The 22,965-nt window shown below is 39.5% G+C and overlaps 1 protein-coding gene across 12 annotated transcripts in view; it reads left to right on the forward strand.

The window, feature by feature from the left end:
* The window catches only part of RNF38 (ring finger protein 38), a 124,732-nt gene that overhangs the window by 93,686 nt on the left and 8,081 nt on the right, over nt 1-22,965 (forward strand). For 9 of the 12 annotated variants that reach the window (XM_087742602.1, XM_087742603.1, XM_087742605.1 and 6 more), the window contains 8 exons: nt 3,778-3,991; nt 6,360-6,527; nt 12,771-12,941; nt 14,742-14,903; nt 17,913-18,019; nt 19,609-19,693; nt 21,180-21,301; nt 22,195-22,294. In XM_087742602.1, coding sequence (XP_087598728.1) covers nt 3,778-3,991; nt 6,360-6,527; nt 12,771-12,941; nt 14,742-14,903; nt 17,913-18,019; nt 19,609-19,693; nt 21,180-21,301; nt 22,195-22,294 — 1,129 coding nt within the window. Of the gene's footprint in view, nt 1-3,777; nt 3,992-6,359; nt 6,528-12,770; nt 12,942-14,741; nt 14,904-17,378; nt 17,555-17,729; nt 17,816-17,912; nt 18,020-19,608; nt 19,694-21,179; nt 21,302-22,194; nt 22,295-22,965 lie in introns of those variants that run through there. The other 3 variants (XR_015701096.1, XR_015701097.1, XM_087742604.1) reach the window with 3 other exon arrangements.

A 22,965-nucleotide genomic window follows, 5' to 3' on the forward strand; every position in this document is an offset into this window, starting at 1 on the left:
GTGCATTTGGCCATTTTTGCATAGTGTCCGGCCAGCCTACACAGATTTCTTTGCAATGTTCATTAAGATCTCCTGCAGAGTAAGTAGAGTGCTTAACAAGCTAAATGCCACGTAGCTGAATCTAGACAGTTTGGATATACTGTGGTTTGAAGGAGAAGAATGGGATGTGTGGGAGATGAATGCGCATGGGACAAGTATTTGACATTCAAATGCAATCAGGTGTTACTGAGGTAGTGGCCTGTGGCTTGTAAGTAAACTGTGCTGCAAATGGAGAGACACCGCAGTGCAGAGCCATCTTCAGTCTGACAGGTGTTGCTAGGTTGGCTGCAGCATTGTAGGCACAAAGCATTACTCTTTCTAGGACCAGCTTCCCTGCTCTTGGGTAATAACACCTGCTTTTGCTCTAATCAGAGGCATTTGAATGTGTCAGTACTTTGTTTCCCTGCACTTCAGTCAGGGCATTTTTTAGCTTGGGTGCACTGTTGCATTTGAGCCGGCTCTAGGTCAATTCCAGAACAGTACTGCACCCAATCTCCTCTCCTAGAACAGGATCATTTCTTATTTTGCAAGAGCCTTTTTGAGTCTTAGAATGCTCTGGAGCCATATCAGAACGAATAACTACTCTTGTGGATCAAAGCTTGATTCCTTAAGATCATTGTGAGTGCATCTGTTATTAATGCTTTAGATGAGGTTATACACATGCTTTTGAAGGCAATTTCCTGTTTTCCCTGCTTTGTTTTTTCTCTTCCCATTGCAGAGTGGTCTCAAAGTTAATGAGGTTTTCAGATGAAGATAAGATGAAAGGTGCACTCCAGTTGCAAATGGTCATTCAGCTCAAGTGAACAGACTAGGGCAAGTGCAAACAAAACCCTTGAAATTAGTGTGGACATCACTCTGACCCAACTGTCATCAGCATTAACTCTTTTGTCCTACCAGTTCACTCCTGTTGGTCAGCACAGGGTGTGCTGTTTTTTTATTACCTGAATTTTTTCCATTATCTGGGTTACTATTTAGACTTTATCTCTTTCTATCAGGGATTTTGTACTGTGCCTAGCACAACAGGGCCCTAATTCATTGTGGGTATTTTCAGATTCATTGTAAGCAAATAAATATTGCGTTTAGAAAGGTAGCCTTCTGGTATGAATTTGCAGAAAGATATTATTTTTGTCCACCTACTTATAGTCCAAATAAATTGTGAATGTACAAGCATAATGCATGCCTATAGGAAATAGAGAAGGCCATTCCAATTTGTCTTTACCAGTCATTATGAAATGGGGAGATCTGTACCATTGCTGTGCCTCACCTTTCGTCTGTGCTTCCTTTCCTCCTTGTCTTGAATGTAATTCTGAACTAACAGGATTTAAGAATATGTTACTGCAAAGAAATCAGCCTTGCTAGAAAATACTAAGATCTGCAAATACTAACTCTGCAGTTATGGATACCTTTTGATGGCTATTTCTACCTGAGGGTAGGAATTCCTGCGGTTTTTTCGCCACTTCCATCCTGTCCCTTTGTTTTAACTGGGCATTTACCATGTTTATATTGTGCATGTAGAACCAGAGCAGCTTTTTTTGTGGATGTTTTTTAAAGACTTCAAGCACAAGTTCGTTACTGGTGTTGAATAATAGTTTAGACCCAGTCTTGACAATTCTTCTGAAGTAATTTCCAATACGTCAGTAAACATGTAGGGCTATGTATTTGGATGCTCTGAACTTTATTGAATGAAAAGTACAGTTTCTTTATAACTCTGCATAGGAAAAAGTCCAGTTTTGCTTTTTCCAGAGAATGATACTCCATTCATTTAAAAAAATGCTCCAGAAGTTTTGCCAGTTTTTGCTGGCTGTGCTCTCTTATAATTCTGGGTTCATAAAAAAGTAAAGCCAGACCTTTTAACAAAGACAGGGGTAAGCATAGTTTTATGAGAAGCTACCTTGTCTAAGTGCTGGTGGAAGTTAGAGAATTTCTGTACTTCTTCCAAAGTACTGGAGCTGTCTTCTGTAACTTTTTTCTATTTCTGCAGCTTTTCCAAACTAAAATCCTCACATAGACATTTTATGTTAAAGTATTCAGAGCATTTCTGTTTCATTGCAGGAAATAGCAACTTTAAAGCAACCTTAGTACTCAAAAAAAAAAAAATCTTTTGTATTAGTAGCTCTGTGGTTAGAAATCCACCAGTTTTATCTAATGAGACTGTAACAGGTGTATCGTACTAGTAACATAGAGATGGAGAGTGCAACAACAACTCTGCAAAGGAGACTGGAATTAAGACAAATACATTAGTAAGACTGTAAATTTAGGTTCTCAGTGCTTAGAAGAGAACACAGCTTGTGTGTTCTGACATGGTAATTAGTAAAGATAAAGAAGGGTATGCTTTGTTTTGTTTTAAGAATGCTGTGTTGCAGTCTGGCATTACACTTTCTGTCTGACCTGTGGTGAATTAGCATTTGTTTCAGTTCTAAGAAAGGCAATAATGACATAACATCCCTGTGAAGTAGGGCAGAAAAATAGTGGCTTGAGACATTGTATCATATACTCACAATAGCATCTGAATAGCTGGTAGTATGCTCCCCCTTCCCCAGAGTATGTCTGTTTCATGCAGTACAAAAGTTGACCCAACTTGAGGAATGTCTGGGATTTGCCAACAGGATTCAGGTTTATTTGATTTTTATCAAATTTGATTTTTATCAAATAAACCTGGTAATAGCAATGGGAATAGTGAGTGTGAAGAATCTTAAGTTCTCTTCCATACACTGTTGGAGAGGATGTTTTCTAATGGTCACAGACCCTTCTTGTCTCTTTTCTGCAGTTTGGTTCCTTCAGCCTGTTTCGTAAGTGGGAAACCATTTCGTCCCATGTAGCTTTAATTTGCTGTTGCCCCTGGGACCTGTAATTTATGTGTTGTGGAGATTGGAAGGCATGTATTGAAAGTACTGGGAGATGGTTTTGTGCTTTGAGTTCTTTCCCCTTCCAAACAAATGAGAAGTGACTTGATCAAAACTTTTAATAGCGAGTTTGTTACTTGTTACTCATTTTTTTGAGTGCTGAACCTGAGCCACTGGTCTCTGATTTACAGAAGTCTTGGCTCAGGGTAGTAGTATCTCTACTGGAACATACACACAATTATATAAGAATACATAATCAAATCCTACGTCAGTTGCTCAAAAGAAGTGGATGCTCTGGTCTAAATCAATCTACACAATAGTTCTCTACTCTGAAAAAGAAATCACAATTTCCTAGGATCTTCTGGAGAGAATTCTATGAGGCACTCAGTTATGTAGTGAACATGCGAGAGGTGAAAAGTTCATTTGGTTCTTCAGAGGATCCTACTGCTTTTTCTGCTGTCACTAAGTAAGCAACCATTCTGTGGCCTGGTTCGAGCAAGGACCCTGGGGAAATCTGTGATCCTGTAATTAAGGATTTTTACCTAGAATAAATGCATGGAAATCTCTTGAAGTTTGCTATGTTGACTTTTGAGCACTTGTCTGGGTAATCCAAGTGCCATTTTTTTAACAGGTTAATATTTACATAAGAGTTCTCCTGATTTCCCTTCCAGCATTAAGCTATGCTCCATTAAGCACTTTTATGCTGAAAAAAGTGTCATCTCTAAGGCTTTTAGCAGTTTTGTCAGTAAGAAGTTTTATTCCAATCTAATAAACCTGTTCTAGTAAAATTTTCAAGTGTAAAAAATTTCTTGATACTTGATTCTCTTGTGGTTTTAGTTATTAAGAAGGATTTGTGTCATTTATGTAATCTCTAATTTTTTTAATGTGTTTCCAGTCCTCCTGTTCGACGGCAGAGAACAAGAAGAGATCGTTTGTCTAGACATAATTCCATTAGCCAGGATGAAAACTATCACCATCTCTCCTATGGACAGCAGCAAGCAATAGAAGAGCCCCGAGCCTTTCACCCACCGAATGTATCTCCTCGTATGTTGCATCCAGCTGCTCACCCACCACAGCAGAATGCAGTGATGGTTGACATTCATGATCAGGTAAGAGTTTTAGAGTACAAACAGAAGGGTCTTGAAGATGTATTGGGTTTTTGTTGTATTTGGGATGTTTAGTCTTTTTTTCCCCAAATCTTCAAAATCTCTCTCCTCCCCAAATTAGTTGGCAATGAAAATCACATAACACTAAATTCTGTTAGCCCTCTTACAGAGCATTTTTCCTGTTGAATGTTATTGGTGTATGGAGCACCGCAGTAGGCAGTGAAAAAAACAAAAAGAAAGTCCAGACTTTTAGTAAAGAATGATACTTAACAATTTGTCAATGCATGTATTGGCATAGTTCTGTATGCCTCTGGCTCAAACCTTTGAAAGGCAGTTATTGTGCTTCTGAAGTTAATTCAATGTGATAAAGATGTGATGTGATAATTAAGAATGTACTTTATTTCATGTGAAATACCTCTCCTTAGCTAAGGAGTCTTTAAATAGTTAAAATACGTTATTTAAAAGTAGAATTCACAATGCCTATAATTGGTTGCCTACATGACAGCAGAACTCATGATAGTATCGTTGCATAACCACATTAGCCATCCAAGCCTAATCAGTTCCTCCTTAAATGACATGAAAAAAATGAGAGTTGTGGTTGGTCCAGAAAATAAATAATTCCTCTCTGCAACAGCAATTGATATAGAATTCTGTAACTGAGGACCTGTAAAAGAAATTGTGCTATTGAGGTAACCTTTGTTGTTGTTGTTTGTTAAATCAGCAGGCTGCAGTACAAGTGCATTAGTTGCTAGTCAGGAACTGGAAAATAGAACTGGTTATCCAGGTGTCCACTTCTCAAAATGCACTTGCATAGAATGCAACTCTAACAACCCTGCTTAAAAACTGTTCTGCATTCAGTGCAGCTGCATACCACTGATCTGTTTTATTATGTGTGCAGAGCAGTTCTCAGCAAGGAAGTATTTGCATTTGGGACCACATGCAAGGGTGGAAGCTAACGCCATTCTAGCCACCTTACATTTTGATGAACAATTTCACTGCTGCAGCATCTCAAAAATTCAAATCGTGCTCTTACTTTGTGTCGCAAGATTACATCATGACAAGCCCAGATAAACAGTTGTTCCATTCCGTTTCCTCTACCTTCCAAGCACCATCTATGATCAGATGTCAGTGTTTCAAGATTCATTGAGGTCTTCCATGGTGATGTTTTTTTACTTCAGGGAAATAAGCATTTTGAGAGGTCATTTTTTAGTATTACTCTGAGCAGTAAACGTTTCAGAATCACACCCAGTATTGCACTGTATGCCCAACTTTGTACCTGAGCCAGAACCAGATCAAATTCAATGTCTCTCCTGAGACTGGTTTCTGTCATTACTGATAGGTTGAGATTCTAAGTTCCGTTCAGTGATCTCTGTTCTGTTTTGGCCTCTCTGACTGTACACTACCAGTTCAGTAGGTTAGCTGTATTTACTCATTCTCACTTTCCTAATGAGCTGTTCTTGCTTGTTCTGTTTTAAGCAAGCAGGTTCCATTTTAGCAGACCACGAAGGAAGAGGGAGCTTCTTTGAAATAATTCCTTTTTTATTAATCCGTGCTCCCTGACACTTAAGCCTTTTCAGTTTTATTAGAGTGTCAGAGATTTCTCGTTCAGTGTTTAAAAAAAAAAAAAAAGCCAGAAACAATAAAACCAAGTGGTTGGGAGGTCAGTTATACCTTTGGATCTTAGTTTGAGGATTAAATTCTGGGGAGTATCAGTAGCTAGAAAATTGGGTTATGTAGGTCTGTTTCCTAATACAAATGTGGATATTTAGGGTCTGCTGCCTCATAGTCAAATTTACTTTTCCTTTTCAGCTTTCCGATTAGGTGTTCTGTTACACTTAGGTTAGGAGATTTATCCTGAGTGTTGGTCTGAGAGTGAATCAAGAGATTGATCTCTTTGGAAGAAAGAAAATCTACACAATATTCTTGTTCTTTAAACAAGTCTCTGAATGATTATTGAATCAGTCCCTTCAGAGCTGAGAAGATTCTTTAGCTACTTGTAGATTAGCTGTTATGTGAGTGTTACTGCCTTCTTATTTTGTAAGGGCTAACCTTAGTTTGGGGGGGGGGCAGGCTTAATAGAGTCTGAGATGCTTCTGAGTGACTCTAAGGTGCCTTGGAAGTTTTAACGTTTTAAGCTGAGAGATCCCTCTTGGGCCTTGCCCAGAAACTGCTGATCAATAGGTAATATTCCATTGAGAAGAGTGTTTTAATGAACAGGAATTACAAGCATGTGCCTCCTTTTACACCTTCATTGTGAGTATTTTTTTTTTTTTGATATGTAGGTAAAAGCTTGTTATCTTATTCATCGTGCTGTACAATACTGTTAAGAGTTTACAGTAAGTCATTAATTTTTTTTTTCCTTTTGCGGCAGATACATCAGGGCACAGTTCCTGTCTCGTACACAGTGACAACAGTGGCTCCACATGGGATACCACTTTGCACAGGCCAGCACATCCCAGCCTGCAGCACGCAACAGGTCCCAGGGTGCTCAGTGGTTTTCAGTGGGCAGCACCTTCCAGTTTGCAGTGTGCCCCCCCCAGTAAGTGAGTCTCTGTAATTACACCAGCTTCAATCTTAGACATGGGAATGGCACCTTGGAACTTCAGTGTCTGTGTGGTTGTAATTGTGTTGGAAGTAGCCATTTTTTTTTCCCCTGTAGTAAATTGCAGTGGCATAGCAGTGTAGGCCTTAGAGCTGGTAAGCATACGGTACTTACCTGCTGTCTTTATAGAGTATGATTGTTTATAATATAGAGTCCTGATGGTTTTTAACTTGAACTAAGTGCTGGTTTATGAACTGACTTCTCAGCAGCTATTCTGCATACTTTCAGATAGCAAGAGGAAGGTTTCTAAGGCTTTTTCTAGGCAGCTCACCTAGAAAAAAGTCTTACTTAGTAGAGACCTTGTTCAGGGATTGGTTATATACAAAAAGGTCTCATATTCCAAAGTCAGTTTTCTTCTGAGAAGTAATAAGATCCTGAAAGAACACTAAAAGCTGAGGAGGGCTCTTCTGTCTCAAAATGCTTTCATAAAATGAGTCAAAATATTCTTTAATAATGATGTGTCTCTCTGTGCCTTTCTTGGGAGTAAAACAAAGTGCCTTGACTGCCTAATTTGCCAGTTTTAAATTTGAAAGAATTTGAACTGTTTTCTGAGAAATTTTTATGTATCAGCTTGGAGATACCACTTTCCAGGTCATAGCATTCTGATGGAAATTTCATCATTAAGTGCTAACAGGCACCAGAGCTGAAGAAGTGTACCTCAAGAAGTTTCAGCTGTACAGATGAAGGTTGCAGAACTTGCTGGAAGAGTCACAGCTTTTTTTCCCCCCCCTCTTTTTTCTAGTATAAATCTGTAATATCATATATAAAAACTACATATAGTGTCCAGTAACTGTTTATAGTGCTGGTATAAATGCTGGTCTCTGCCAGCTGTGCATTTGCCAGCAGTGTGTAATTTAACTTTTCCTCTTGCACATTCTGTGGCCTGAAGGCACGAACAAGCCTATGACACTGAAACAAAACCCTTGATGTGACCACCTGTTTCTTTAAGCTGCTTGTTGAAGAGTGAGGGTCATTTGCATTCATCTTGTCCACGTGCCATTTATCCCAATGAGAGACAACAAGGTCTGCAGCATACTGCTGGCCAGTCTGGAATATTTGTGGGCAATATTTCCCCTTACCTTTCCAACTGGTGAAAATCTGTTACATGAGTCAGTGTGTATGAGATGTATGAGAGACAACTCTTTTCTTCTATTTAGTGGTGGTGGTAGTGGAGCAAAGCAACCCCAGATTGGGTACCCAGAGGTTGGAACAATACTTGCATAGAAAATGCAGCAAGGCAAGAAAGCAGCATGTCCTAAGAAACAACATAGAAAAAGCTAAAACTATATTGGGACTTAGGGAAATCCGAACAACAGATACTAACAATCTTACTCTCTGGTTTGAACAGGTATATTATCTGTGCAATTCATAAAATGTTTTGTAATTCAACAATGCAGCTGTCCTTTAAATATATATAGGTTTAAAGCTCTAACCAGGTTGTTTGGTCTGAATGTGCAAAAGTTATTCAAGTGTGTTGAGAGAATGGGTGCAGTACAAGTGAATATAAAGAATTAAGGTTGAGTTTATGTAACATCAGCAGGCAGACTTTATGCTTAGTTCTATGATGTCACAGAATTGAGAAATAATGTAGGTTAGGAGGGGGCTCTGGAGGTCATCTGGTGGTCACCCACTAAGAGCAGTACCCATTTCCAAGGATGGAGACTTCACAACCCCTCTAAGCCTCTGCTCCAGTGTTTGAGTGTCCTTGTGGTGAAGAATTTCTTCTGTGTATCTGATTGAATTTTCTTTGCTGCGACTTGGTCCCATTGGTCTTTGTCTTTTCACTTTGCCCCTTGAGGAAGAGTCAGGTTCTGCCTATCCACTCTCATGAAATTGCTGAAGACAATGGTAAGGTCTTTGCTTAGTTTTGTCTTTTTAAGGTAGAACAAATCCAGTTCTGCAGCCTCTTCTTTTATGCAGCATGCTCCAAGCTCCTGGTCATCATGTTGTCTTTCAGTGGACTCATTTCAGTAGGTCAGTGTCTTTCTTTGGCTCTGGGGAGACCGAAACTGGACACAGAACTTGAGATATAGTTTCACAAATTCCAAATAGAGGGGCGGAATCACTTTATTGTACCCACTAGTTACATTCTTAGTAATGCAACCCAGCGTGCAGTAGGCCTTTTTGACTGCAGAGTACACTGTGCCTCTTGTGTGCTCCTATTTGATGTGTCCACCAGAAAGCAACTTTTTTTTGTTCTATAAATCTGCTTACCAACCAGTCTGTCTCAAAATGTCTTGCTCCATGGAGTTATTCTCTCCCAGTGCCAGACTTCATATTTGCCTTTGAACTTCACATGGTTCCAGTTAGCCAGTTTCTTCAGCCTATAAAAGTAAATCTGAAAGGTAGCCTTGCCCTCCAGCATGTCAGCTTGGTCACCAGCTTTATCTGTGAAATCCCCAGTATCCTTTTGTAACTTTCACAATATTTGTCTTTCTCACTGTGTATGTAACTATAAAATAAACATGTCATTTATGAAATACCTTCATCAGTTTTACAACTTCTTGGAAGCGTATGTTCAAACAGCAGATGTTTTCCAAAAGCCTGAATGAACAAACAAGTAGTTTTCATTTCTTTCTACTTGAATAATAATGCAGTCTCATTTGCTGTAACTTAAAAAGTGCCATGGGCATAGCACAGATAGTTCCAAACATATATTGGAGCTATGGTAATCTTTACCATACAGAATCATGGGATGAAACCTCTTTTAATATGTTCCCCAAAGTACCTCCTGTTTTAAAAGAACACTCTGTGATGTTCTACTTGCAAATTTATCTTCAGCTGTTTCAGAGAACGGTTTTCAATTTAGTAAAATACAATAAAAAATGTATTTTAACAATAGAAACACTTGCCTGTTGTATTTCTTTTTTGAAAAATGATATAGTAGCTGGGGGTGAAGAATAGTTGGCATTTAAGAAGAACTAGTAGTAAGATCAAATTAAGCTGCTACTGTTTCAGTGCATGTAAAGATTTTTGTTTGGTAATGATCACAGTAAATTGAGGTGATAATTCCACCTCCACTATTGTAATCTGATTTTAAACTTGATCTGTCTACCATTTTATGCCATTATACTCAGTATGCACAATATATTTTATGTGACACGACTAAAAAGGAAAAAAATTCAGAGATCAGAACTGGGTCCTCTTTCTTCGTAAGATTTCATAACAAGTATCTTATTAACTGCTCTTTTAATTGTCAAAAAATGTAACAGAAATGCCTGACATTTTGATGATGGATCAAAGAGCAAGAAGGTGATTTGGGGTTTTTTGATCATGGGTCAGTTTACATGACACCAGGCCTGCTGGTGACAGATGTGGTACACCTGTCTCAAAGGGAGAAAAGGATCCTTGCACAGGAGTTAGCAGAGCTCATTGAAAGAGCTTTAAACTAGATTTGAAGAGGAAAAGGGCTAAAACCAGGCTCACTAGAGATAAGCCTGGGGGCGGCACGCCAGTGTTTGAGGGATGGTGTGCTAGCGAGGTCCTTTGGTCTGCCATCTCAGTGGAGGCAGGGGCTGGAGATCCATGCGGCAGCAAAGCTGCAAGGGCTATGGATGCGTTAGAAACCACGGAAGCACCTGAGAATGGTCACATAGAAATTAGGGCTTCTCTCCCCAGAAAGGTTGCAGGATCAATAGCCCAACTGAAGTGCATCTACACCCATGCATGCAGCATGGACAACAAACAGGAGGAGCTGGAAGCCATTGTGCAGCAGGAAAACTATGACATAGTTGCCATCACAGAAACATGGTGGGATGAGTTGCCCAACTGCAGTGGATGGCTATAAGCTCTTCAGAAGGCATAGGCAAGGAAGGAGAGGTGGTGGGGTAGCCTTGTATGTTAGGAAATGTTTTGATTGTCTAGAGCTTAATGATGGTGATGATAGGGTTGAGTGTTTATGGGTACGAATCAGGGGGAAGGCCAACAAGGCACATATCATGGTGGGAGTCTGTTATAGTAAACAGTCCTGTAAAGGACGAGGAAAAGGCTGAGGTACTTAATGCCTTCTTTGCCTCAGTCTTTAATGACAAGACCAGTTGTTGTTGGGGTACCCAGCCCTCTGAGCTGGAAGACAGGGATGGGGAGCAGAATGAAGTCCCCATAATCCAAGGGGAAACGGTTGGCAATCTGCTACACACACACACAAGTCTGTGGGACTGAATGGGATCCACCCAAGGGTACTGAGGGAGCTGGTGGAAGTGCTCACCAAGCCATTTTCCATCATCTGTCAGCCGTCCTGGCTAACCGGGGAGATCCCCATTTACTGGAGGTTAGCAAACGTGACACCCATCTACAAGAAGCACCGGAAGGAGGATCCGGGGTACTACAGGCCTGTCAATCTGACTTCAGTCCCGGGGAAGGTTATGGAGCAGATCAGCCTGAGTGCCATCAGGTGACATGTGTGGGACAACCAGGGGATGAGGTCCAGTCAGCATGGGTTTATGAAAGGCAGGTCCTGCTTGACTAACCTGATCTCCTTCTATGACAAGGTGACCCGCTTAGTGGGTGAGGGAAAGGCTGACTACCTGGACTTTAGTAAGGCCTTTGACAAGGTTTCCCACAGAAATCTCATCAAGAAACTGGCTGCTGATGGCTTGGACAGGCGTACTCTTCGCTGGGTAAAAAACTTGCTGGATGGCCAGGCCCAAAGAGTTGTAGCAAATGGAGTTAAATCCAGTTGGTGGCCAGTCATAAGTGGTGTTCCCCAGTGCTCACTACTGGGGCCAGTTCTGTTTAATATCTTTACCAACAATCTGGATGAGGGGATCAAGTGCACCCTCAGTCAGTTTGCAGAGAACACCAAGTTGGGAGGGAGTGTTGATCTGCTGGAGGGTAGGAAGGCTCTACAGAGGGATCTGGACAGGCTGAATCGATGGGCCGAGGCCAACTGTATGGGGTTCAACAAGGCTAAGTGCCAAGTCTTGCTCTTGGGTCACAACAACCCCACGCAATGCTACAAGCTTGGGGAAAAGTGGCTGGAAAGCTGCCTGGTGGAAAGGGACCTGGGGGTGTTGGTTGACAGCCAGCTGAATAGAAGGCCAATAGCATCTTGGCTTGCATCAGAAATAGTGTGGCCAGCAGCACTAGGGAAGTGATTGTCCCCCTGTACTTGTCACTGCTGAGGCTGCACCTCGAATACTATTCTGGGTCCCTCACTACAAGAAGGACATTGAGTGCTGGAGCATGTCCAAAGAAGGGCAGCGAAGCTGGTGAAGGGTCTAGACCACAAGTCTTATGAGGAGCAGCTGAGGGAACTGGGGTTGTTTAGTCTGGAGAAGAGGAGGCTGAGGGGAGACCTTATTGCTCTGTACGACTACCTGAAAGGAGGTTGTAGCGAGGTGGGAGTCAGTCTCTTCTCCCAAGTAACAAGCGATGGAACAAGAGCTAACAGCCTCAGGTTGCACCAGGGGAGGTTTAGGTTGGACATTGGGAAAAATTTCTTCACCGACAGGGTTGTCAGGCATTGGAACAGGCTGCCCAGGGAAGTAGTTGAGTCCCCATCTCTGGATGTATTTAAAAGATGTGTAGATGTGGTGCTTAGAGACATGGTTTAGTGGTGAACTTGGCAGTGCTGGGTTAATGGTTGGACTCGATCTTAAGGGTCTTTTCCAACCTAAACGATTCTATGATTCAATGAGAAGAGAATGCAGGTTTTCTTGCCTCTCCATATCTAGAATTGGAAGTAAAAGTGAACTGAGTGGAGCTTATGAATTATTCTTAGTACATGAGGCAACAGGTTTTCAGGCTTAGTGTGATAGCTGGGAGACCCTCAGCTCCATCTAGAACTTAAAATGGCTGCAAGGCTGTTGCTTTGGCATGTCATTTTGAAGGTAATATGTGGGAAAAATAAAATTAACTAGGAGAAATGTATCTGCTCATCACTTAGGAGTCTCTAATCCTGGAGTATTGAAAACCCTAACTCCCACTGACCTCATGAGAAGTGAGAGCTACTTTGCACCTAGCAGATGTCACACTATGGTACTTCTAGAGCCTGTTCTGTACTAATCACTGTTCCGTGTGTATTTGATTGACTTACTATTTACGTGTGTTTTGGAGGCTTTTCCAAGGAGGCAAGAGAATTGCTTTGTTTTAATGATATTTTTCCATAATAAATATAGAATGTTCTATAGGGAATGTTTGTGCTAGAGACAAAAATATGTTGCTTTCATTTTATTTCAGATGCTTCAGGCATGCTCAGTCCAGCACCTACCTGTACCGTATGCAGCATTTCCACCCCTCATTTCTAGTGACCCATTCCTTTTGCATCCTCCTCATATCTCTCCACACCACCCTCCTCACTTGCCTCCTCCAGGACAATTCGTTCCTTTCCAAGCACAGCAGTCACGGTCGGTAAGTGATGCTTCTTACCCTGCTCTCCATAGAATTGGTGGGGCTGGATGGGCAAATAGTGCTGATACCTGATTGAGGAAACAGAATGATTTTGTTTAAAGTAATAGGTTTTTGTACTTATGCTTCCTTAGCAAGTCTGTAACCACTTAGTGTGAAGATGAAAAAATAATTTTAAAGTTCACCGTGTTTCTCTTCAGATTTCATCAGCTGTTGTCTGTGCTGCTTCTCCATAGGCCTTTAATTCTGTCAAAAAGATAAATATTTGCTTCACCAACTATTCCTTGAGGTATTTCTTTCCCAGGAAGCTGAAGAGAATCCAGAAGAGGCTGTGTAGTGCAGTAGTGGTTTCAGAGAAAAGGTTAGCAGAGAGAGAAGAAAGCACAGAATGTTACTTTCATTACACACTTCTTTTTTATTACTTCTCAGTTAATTTTTAAATGACCAGTGCTTTTCCCAGAACATAATGAGCTTATGTCATCCAGACATATTCAGGAGCCTGCAGTCTCCCTTTCTCCTCCCCCCCCCCGAAAGTTATTGATGCCTTCTGCTTAAGCAGGCTTGGCTTAGTGATAGGGACTGTGCAAACATGGGAAAATGTGACACTTTTTTGGATTTGGGGGGAAATTAGATTTTCAGTTCTGGCCTGCAGCTCTTACTGTGGAGTAACTATATACTCGTGTCCATTTATTTGCCCCTCTGACTAGAAGATGCTAGTGTTTCACTAATGCAGAAATAGAAAACAGCTTCACTGTTACTTACAAACACTGTTGAGACTTCTCCATGCTATGTCTCAGGTGTGGATAGGGTTGTAATCACTGTTATGATGGGAGAACAGCTGGGAAAATACAGTTTTCAGTGATAATCTTTATAAGACTTTCCTTTAGAAAATGTATGGGCTCGGGTTTTAGCTTGGGTTGCTTGCTTAGGTTATTGACTAGGCTTGCCTGTCAACTTTCAGCTCTGGCAAAAAGCTTGTATCTTAGTGATTTAAGAATATCTTGTGTTTAAAGTTTGCTCTGCATAACAGGGGAGCAGAATATTCCTTTGATTCCGCAAGGTGGCTTTCTTAGCTGAATCTCTTGAAATGCTGGAATTCAGTGTCAGAAACAGAAAGGTGTATTAATGAAACAGTGACAATTCCTGGTTATTTCTTGAGTGCTTTTGGGCCTGACTGATGTACTCCAGTTGCCTAGATTGCAATACTGAACTGAAATCTCATTCTTCTGAAACCTCTGGACTGTGTGCTCTTAGTAGGACTGCTTGCTTGCATGACCCTCCTAGGGAAGCATCTGCGTGATTACTGAATATCATTAGCAGTTTAATCCACTGGCGTCGCCATGTTTCCTCTCCACTTTTCAGATTTTCTGGCACAATTTCAGTTCTTGTCTATGGTTGTTTATTTTTTTCTCTCGCATAGTTGTACAGTGAGAGCAGCCTGGCAAGAAGGAGAGCAAATATTTGTCCTGAAAAATGCAAGACACAGGAAATTACAGCCACTCCTATATTTGCTAGATCGCATAAATTCCTGGTCTATAAGCATGGCTAGCTGGAAAAGGTGAATTTATATCAAATGTGTAGTGTTGTCTTTGCTTTTTGGTAGTGTTAATGACACAGGAATTGTTCACAGAGTTACTATGTGAAACTGAGTACGATTATACCTGTAACTTTTTTTTTTTTTTGTACGATATAAAATTGACTACAGCAGCTCAGAATATACAGCTGGGATTGCAGTTCTTTATTGGGGAAAAAAATTACATCTCTGTTATTGCAACAAAGCCTATCTCTGGTTTTTTTTTTTAGCCACTTCAAAGGATAGAAAATGAAGTAGAACTGCTTGGAGAACATCTTCCTGTAGGAGGTTTTACATATCCTCCTTCAGCCCATCCACCAACATTGCCTCCCTCAGCTCCTCTCCAATTTCTAACCCACGATCCTTTACACCAGGAGGTGTCATTTGGTGTAGTAAGTATTGTTTTCTGTGCTATAGTACATTTTGTTGAAGAGTGGCACTTCTTGCGGTTGTATTCCATTATTGGCTATAGCTGCACACCGTGGTATTTTCTTTAAGCTTGTTTTAATAAAGTTAAGGGTAACTTAATGATACCAGCAAATGATTTCTGATAACATTATCTGCAGAGTGTCTTAGCAGTTACTTAGGAAACATTCCATGTTGCCACACAGTCCAGGAATTTTACTGCAGAAACTAATCAGTACAGTTTAGAAAAGCTGCTGTCACTTTTAGCTAATTCTTCATCCCATGTTAGGTTTCCACAAGTCAGGAAAGCTGAAATGCTTTAAAAATAGTTCTTGTCCAGAGTGTTTGCAGTTTGCAGGCAAGCAGTTGTATATGTACTTCCATAATTTAGACTGCACTATGTTACAAGGACAGCCACGCTTGCTTTATGCCAACTTTCTGGGGATCTCCAGGCAGTTCAACAGCAGCAGCACAAAAGAATTTAAACCTGGTGCAGGATAAAGTCTGTGCTAAATTTTGTGCTTCTGTGGTGTGTCCAGTATCAGTGCTACCTCTAAGATCTTTGCGGTGCAGTTCAATCTGCAATTATGTTAGTCCTGAGATGGTTTTTTTGTTGTTGTTGTCGTTTTGTGTGTTTTGGGTTTTTTTTAAAAACCTCTTCTGCCTCTGTAATGCTTGAAGAAATAACTAGAAGTCAAGTATAGGCTCTGAATTCTTCTAACGTTTGACCTGTGCATCAAGTTGACAGAAGGTTTTAGAGGCATATTGTTATTTAAAATTTTAAATAAGAATGAAATTTTAGGCACTGTGACTACAGAATATACAGATAACTTCTCTTTAATTAGTCTCCTTGAAATCACACCACCTAGTTAAATGCTTGGTGCAGTTTTTATAAAGGTTCAAATAAGTCTCCACCACTTAAAAAAAATACTCAGCTCATTGTTAAACTAAAGGTGCACAGATTTTCAATTAAGTTTTCAGTCACTATGAGTCACTCTGGAGACAGACACTTAAAAACTTCCATAAATTGCTTGTATTTTATTCAATATGCTTGTTAGATGAATTACAGTCTAATCACAAACATTTTGGTTGGAGTGAGGCTTTCTCGATTTTCAAGTTCAGTCTTTAAAGCAGATAAGGAACAAAGTACCATGTTTTTGCAGGTTATATAGCATTTTTCCTCTCTGATGCTTCAGTTCTGGGTTGTATATTGCTGAGGAGTAGACTAGAGATGTATTACAAGTAATCCTATGGTCTTTCATAAAGCAATCCTAAATCTTTATAAAATTTTATTTATATTAAAATTATGATGGAGTGGCTGCATTTCTGATTCTTTTTCATTCAGCGAACACAACAGTTTCTAATTATATTTTTGGATTGCAGAATTCACAAAGCAGTAAAACTGATATTTGCTATGTCTAGTTTGAGATCTTACTTTCAAGAAAAAGACCCTGCCTCTTTTGCATTGTGATTATATTCGTATGTAAATTCTATGTACGACCATGGCTACCTATTAATAATGTAACATTGTAAAGTTAGGGGGTTTTAGGTTAGTCATTGGTGGGGTTGGGCTTTTGCATTTTCTTAAATTTCAAACATGAAGGAAGAAAAACATGTTAGTGAAGACTTTGAGTGTTCTTCGTTTGAAAAAAAAAAGTTTCAAGGCCTTCAAATACAAGTTCAATAGTGGTACATGAATTTCAGTTTTAAAAATTGCTAAAAAAATTTTAGTGCTTGGAATATTTCTGGGAAAACATAGTCTGCATTTAAGTGGAAATCTTTTACCATGTATGTCCCCATTTTAATAGGTAATGCAAGGAATTTTGAACAATTATAATGAAAACTTAAATATGAGAGTAAAGAGTTTAGCATGTAAATGAAAAAATGTATGACAATAAAGCCCTGTTTTATCCATGGAAAGAAAACATTGAAGCTTTAGGCTTGACTGTCTCGTTAGGTGTTGTCCAGCTGCAGAAATTGTACTGATTAAACTCATGTACACCTGAAAGACTTCAATCCTTGTTTAACACAAATGTAAATATGCACCACTGCTTAAAAGTTTTCTTTAAAAAACAGCATTTTTAAGGATCTTTTTTGAAAGACTTTTTTTAAGGCTTCTTTACTCAACCACTTGTGCACAAGTTTGCCAAATAGCACCAGGCCTAAAACCTGGGCTTTTATATTTACAAGAGAGTCAGCAGTTCAACTCCTGTTTCCCAGCCCAGCCTGCATGTAGACTAAGCACACAAGACCTTGCAAGGATTTCTGTTGTGTGGTACTAATTTTTCACATGGAATAGTATGATTGTGTGTTATTGATGGGAATCGTTTCAAATTGAGGCTGAAGTTCTTTTGGATTTGAGCAGAGGGTGGATTTTTTTAATAATGCTGTATTGAAAGTGGATTTCGACATTCAGATTTCATTTTATTTCATGATTAAGAAAACAAAATGTTGAATCACAGACTCACAGACTGGATGAGGTTGGAAGGGAGGTCATCTGGTCCAACCCCCCTGATCAAGCAGGGCCACCTAAAGCCGGTTGCCCAGGACCATGGCCAGTCAGCTTTTGAAAATCTCCAAGGAGGGAGACTCCACCACCTCTCTGGGCAACCTGTGCGAGTGCTCGGTCACCCTCACGGTAAAGAAGTGTTTCCTGATGTTCAGACGGAGCCTCCTGTGTTTCAGTTTGTGCCCATTGCCTCTGGTCTTGTCACTGGGCACCACTGAAAAGAGCCTGGCTCCGTCTTCTTTGCACCCTCCCTTCAGGTATTTATACACATTCATAAGATCCCCCTGAGCCTTCTCTTCTCCAGGCTGAACCGTCCCAGCTCTCTCACCCTTTCCTCATATGTGAGATACTCCAGTCCCATCTTAGTGGCCCTTCGTTGGACTCTCTCCAGTATGTCCATGTCTCTCTTGTGCTGGGGAGCCCAGAACTGGACACAAGTTCCAGTTCCACAAGTTCCCGTTGAAGCTTATTTTCTTCTTTCTTGCAGCCTTACCCACCTTTTATGCCTCGAAGACTCACAGGGCGCAGCAGATACCGATCACAGCAGCCAATACCACCACACCCTTACCATCCCAGCCTATTACCTTATGTGCTGTAAGTTCAAAGTACATTTGCTTCCATGTAGGCTATTAAGTCATGTGACTTTCAACAAGAGTCTCGGCACTTCTTATGGTTGGACTCTACCAGAGAACAGGCATAATTCAGCTGTCCCAGAGAGGAAGAAAACTTCCACTTCTGTGTAAATTTTTCAGCCTGTTTTGAATAACATACACACTTGAGCAAGGAAAAATACAAGTGAGCAGTTTTGTCCAATGTAGTTTTGTAGGGTTTTTGAGGCACAGTAGCCTCTTGTTTCTGAACTCTTCGTAAAATCTTCAACAGATTTTAAAACTTGGTTCTTGGATATTCTTACAGAGGCATGGTTACGCTGTAGGATAAAGTCCTAGGAGTCTTCACTTATGGAATAAATTCATTTGGTTTGGTTCTTAATTACGAAACACAAGGGTGGGAGCTTTCTATGATGTGTTGCTCTTTATTGGCTGAACTGCTAATCTATTACAGCTGTTGAATTTCTGTTCTGCCTCTCATTAGCTGTTTCTGGAAAATATGTGGGACAATTAACATTTAGGAATTATCTGTAGTGTGTTACGGTAGACACTCTGTGGGGGATTTAGGGTATATGACATGAGATTTTTTACTCTTCTATGGTCTGTTTTGGAAATAAGTATGAAATGTTTGGAAAACAAAGATTATTTTCTGGTGGCAAAGGTGACATTGACAAGGAAATAATCAAACATTGGCACCAGATCTGTAGTTTCTCTCTGTGCAGTTTCAGACGTGGCATGAAAATGGCACCAGAAATCTGATCCAGTGAAGTTGTTCAACTTTGCATCTTACAGTCTGAAAGTGATGTCATAGCTTCTTACGTGTCCATTGAGGACACGATGTGGCACAGTAATTACTGATGACTCCAGCAGGATTTTAGTATATTTTAGTGCTGTGAATTTGTGATTTCTATGTCTGTGTGTTAAGTTTTGACCCACAGGACTATCTTGGGGGGTAAAAACACTTGTTGAATATAAAATGAGAAAAACATCTCTCTCTTGCCTCTCTATGTGAAGAGATTCTGCTTTGACCAACATCAGAGTATGTGAGAAAGTGAGTTTGTGCTTGTCTTCAGTATGGAAGTTGGTCCAGTAGCATATCCTATTTATCTTCATTGTGTGTTTTAAGCTTACAAAAGTTTCAAGGCTTTTGTATTGGAGAGCTAAGTGAACTTAGGATTTCTTATCTTTGTTGATATTTTATCCACTTAAAGAAATAAAACATATTTAAATCCAGAATGTCAATTCATTCTCAGTTTTAGCTCTCCATAATCTGTGATAATCAAGAGATTAGTTTTTGTAATAATGCTGAGCCTGGTTGGAAGTATCAGTTGAGACATGCATGCAATTGCAATTAAAAAGGCAGCACTCTCAGTATAAAAAAGTGGCAAAATTAGCTTTTTCATTTAACTCTTTCACATCAAATGTCTATTCTTGACTTCAAACTTAACATTGTTACCAGTTCTGAGAACCTGTTGATTTGAGAGGCATCAATAAGGTAACTTCACCTCTGCCAGATGTTTCTGTGCCTGCCTTCAGCAAGATGCTGAACCTTATCATTGTTTGCTCTCGTGGTAGATCAATGCTCCCAGTGCCACCTGCAGTTGGACCAGCTTTCAGCTTTGAGTTGGATGTGGAAGATGGAGAGGTAGAAAACTATGAGGTTGGTGTGCGAACTACAACTACCTTTAAAAAACAGTTAGCTCAAGCAATACATAAAATTTCATTTTATTTTGCTTTTAATCTTGCTTTTATCTTTCAAATAAATGTAATGACTGTGAAGACAGAATCCAGAAAACATCCTTTCAGATTTTTTCGCAATACTGGATATTAGAAGTGCTTAGCTTGGTTTTTTTTGTCTATTGCTCTTTCCCAGAATCCACCCTTCCAGGCTAGTAATCATTAAATTGTTCAGCTTTTATGTTCTACATGCTACTTTTCTCCTTTTGAATTTTAATTGATTTTAAAGATCAAACAGAAGTGAAGCACTTTCAAAAGAACAGGGTAAGTTACTGGGTTTATGTGAGTCACTTTGCAGAATAGTGTTAATGTCATAAGATTAATTAATCTAAATATAATGTTTATAAAACTGCCTTACTGCCTTTTCTTCTTGGCCCTCAGGAGGGTACACTAATTCACATCTGTATAGATGTAGAACCCTCTTTAATATCATAGATAATTATGGGGCAGTCCCAGCTGTTGGGTCTTTGCTGGTTCTGAGACTATTGGATTCCATTTGATTTCTCTTCAGACAGTCATCATCAACTTGTGCATCTCTTTGCCTGTGCTCCCCTTAAGACCTCTGTGTAGTTGCACATTTTCAGTTTAACAATGAGCACTTCTGTAATAAATTCTGTGCTAGTTCAGAAGAAGCATCATCTTATTTCTGAGAATTTGGGCCATAGGTTTGACAGTATTAGAAATCTCTTTGTGATCAGTACCATTTGCAGCTTTCACTAAGTCTTTTAACTTTTCTATACCTTGATTCTCCGTCACGTTTATAGTGATATTTTTCCTAAGTCCCATGTGAAGTTAAATACATGACAGAGTGCAATTTATTTACACAAGAGGCTTTTAGTTGCAATGCTTGGCTTATAGAAAATGAACATAAAATTTAGCAAAAAAAGTGCTTAAAGTTTGATGGTACGTATTTGTTCTCCAGATTAAGGATAAAATCTCTGTATTTCAGTTCAGCTAACACAAGGTGTGGAGTGGGAATCAGAACCTGTCCCGTTAAATTCTTGATTTCTCTTACAAGACCAGACTCGCATATTCTTAGGAAGCAAATTTATTGACAATTTTTTCTGGTTACCAGCACTATTAATTTCATAGTGGCATAAGGGGATCCTTCAGAAGCAAAATACTTACCAAGCTATGCATGCAGCCACAGGACTAATTGAAAGTGGGGTCCTGGAGGTTCTGAAATCCCAATGAGAACATCTGACATAATTAGAAACACAGCTGAATTCTGAAAGACTTTCATGGGGCTTGTGCTGTAGGGGAGAACTAAGGTTCTAAACATTTCTTGGTAGAAGGGTGTTTTGTGCTACCAGCTGGGGTAGTGAGGTGTAATGGCAGTCCCACCTCTAGTGAAACCAGAGCCTGTTTGAGGAGTGAATTTTTAAATGTCCAGTTTCCATGTTTTGCAGGCACTGCTGAATTTGGCAGAACGTCTGGGAGAAGCCAAACCACGAGGACTGACAAAGGCAGACATTGAACAGCTTCCATCCTACAGGTTCAATCCAAACAACCACCAGTCAGAACAAACATTGTAAGTCCATTGGTCTCTTTCAAAGGTCCATAATTTAGGTGGCTATATTTTCATTTCTTTAACTTGCAGCCTCAGCTAGGCCAGAAGGGCTTTAAAAGCAGTAAACAGTTTAATTTTCTTTTTTTTCTTGGATTGCTTTCCAGATCAAATACTATTTATCCTTACTTTAAAACCTCTATCTAGTCTCACATCATTTAGCTATGTTTCAATTTAGTTCCTCAACATTTAAAAGATTAAAATGAAAGAAAGGTGTTCTAGGTTTTGTTCAGCATACTAGATATTAAATTGACCTTGTCAACATGGAATTTGGCCTGTGTTAAAATAGCATCAAGTGTTGAAGTTTCAAGTGCTCCTGATAGAGCGTGGTCAGTGGTTTAAGAGTGCATCTTCTTATTTTTAAAACCCATTAACTTACTGTGTTTGATAGATCTGCACCCCCTTGAAAGGGCACTATAGATATGAAAGTAGTTAAAGTGACTTAGTACCAAATGCTGTCTAATGTTTGAACTTCACTGTAAGGCTTTTTCTCTGATATTCCAGTTTCAGTGACCTTCAGTGTGGCTTACTAATATCAGTAGGGATTGAACTTTATAGATTGTTATCTCTGCCATTTTGATTTTTGATTAAACATCTGTTCTGTTGGTTTGGTCTATGAACTCCAGTGAGCAGGAGCACTTGCTTTGTGATTTGAAAGCACAGAAGAAAAACCTACAACAGCAATTCTCAGTTTACATTGTCACACTCCACATCTTCAACCACAGACACAGATAACTGTAGCTGTCCAAGGCGTAAAAGAGCTACCATGTTGCAGTCATATGTGTAAAGTTTTGTATGGAATATGTATTTGTTATTCATATGTAGCAGATACATTTGAACTTTGTTGTCTTTTTTAGGTGTGTGGTGTGTATGTGTGATTTTGAGTCAAGGCAGCTACTTAGAGTCTTACCCTGTAACCACGAGTTCCATGCCAAGTGTGTCGATAAATGGCTGAAGGTAAAAAAAAAAAAATAATTCTTATCTTACAGGGAATTCATTATGTAGTTTGGGGGGAGGGGGAAGGGTATTTTGCTGTTCCACTTCATTTCGTCTTGTTTCACGTTTCTAATACTTAGGCTAGAAATGCCAACAGAGTGGAAGCACTGCCTACTTATATTTTTCTAACAACTGATGAAGGAATTTTCTTTATAATCCTTGGAACAAGTTAAAATGAATATGAAGAGAATTACTTTCATTGACAGATCTTACTGTGTTTTCCATTTGCACAAAACAATGACTGTGAATTCAACTGATCTGTGAAATTAAAGAAGACTTGAAAACAAAAAAGTAATGTAACAATATAGGAAGTATGAATTAGAGTTTCTGTGATGATGATGGCTTTAACTGTTTTAGATATCCCACATGGAAAGAATGAGTTAGTAATACCTTCATTGCCCACTTTGCTATTAACATTAGGTTCTGGGGCAAATAAAATGTTATGTGTGTACATATATGTGTATGCATATATACACATATATAAATGTAATATATAAAAACAGAAATTATAGTTTTACAAAGTTATGATATACCCTTCCAAGAGAATTTGAGCAGAAAAGAAAGTATCTAGAATCAGGGAAGCCCAGTAAAAGGACAGAGAAAATAGCAGCAGTACAGAAGGTGTGAAGAAC

This window comes from Nipponia nippon, unplaced genomic scaffold (genome assembly GCF_047370975.1).
Source record: "Nipponia nippon isolate SJK-2023a ecotype South Korea unplaced genomic scaffold, ASM4737097v1 scaffold_8, whole genome shotgun sequence".
NCBI classification, from domain to species: Eukaryota; Metazoa; Chordata; class Aves; order Pelecaniformes; family Threskiornithidae; genus Nipponia; species Nipponia nippon.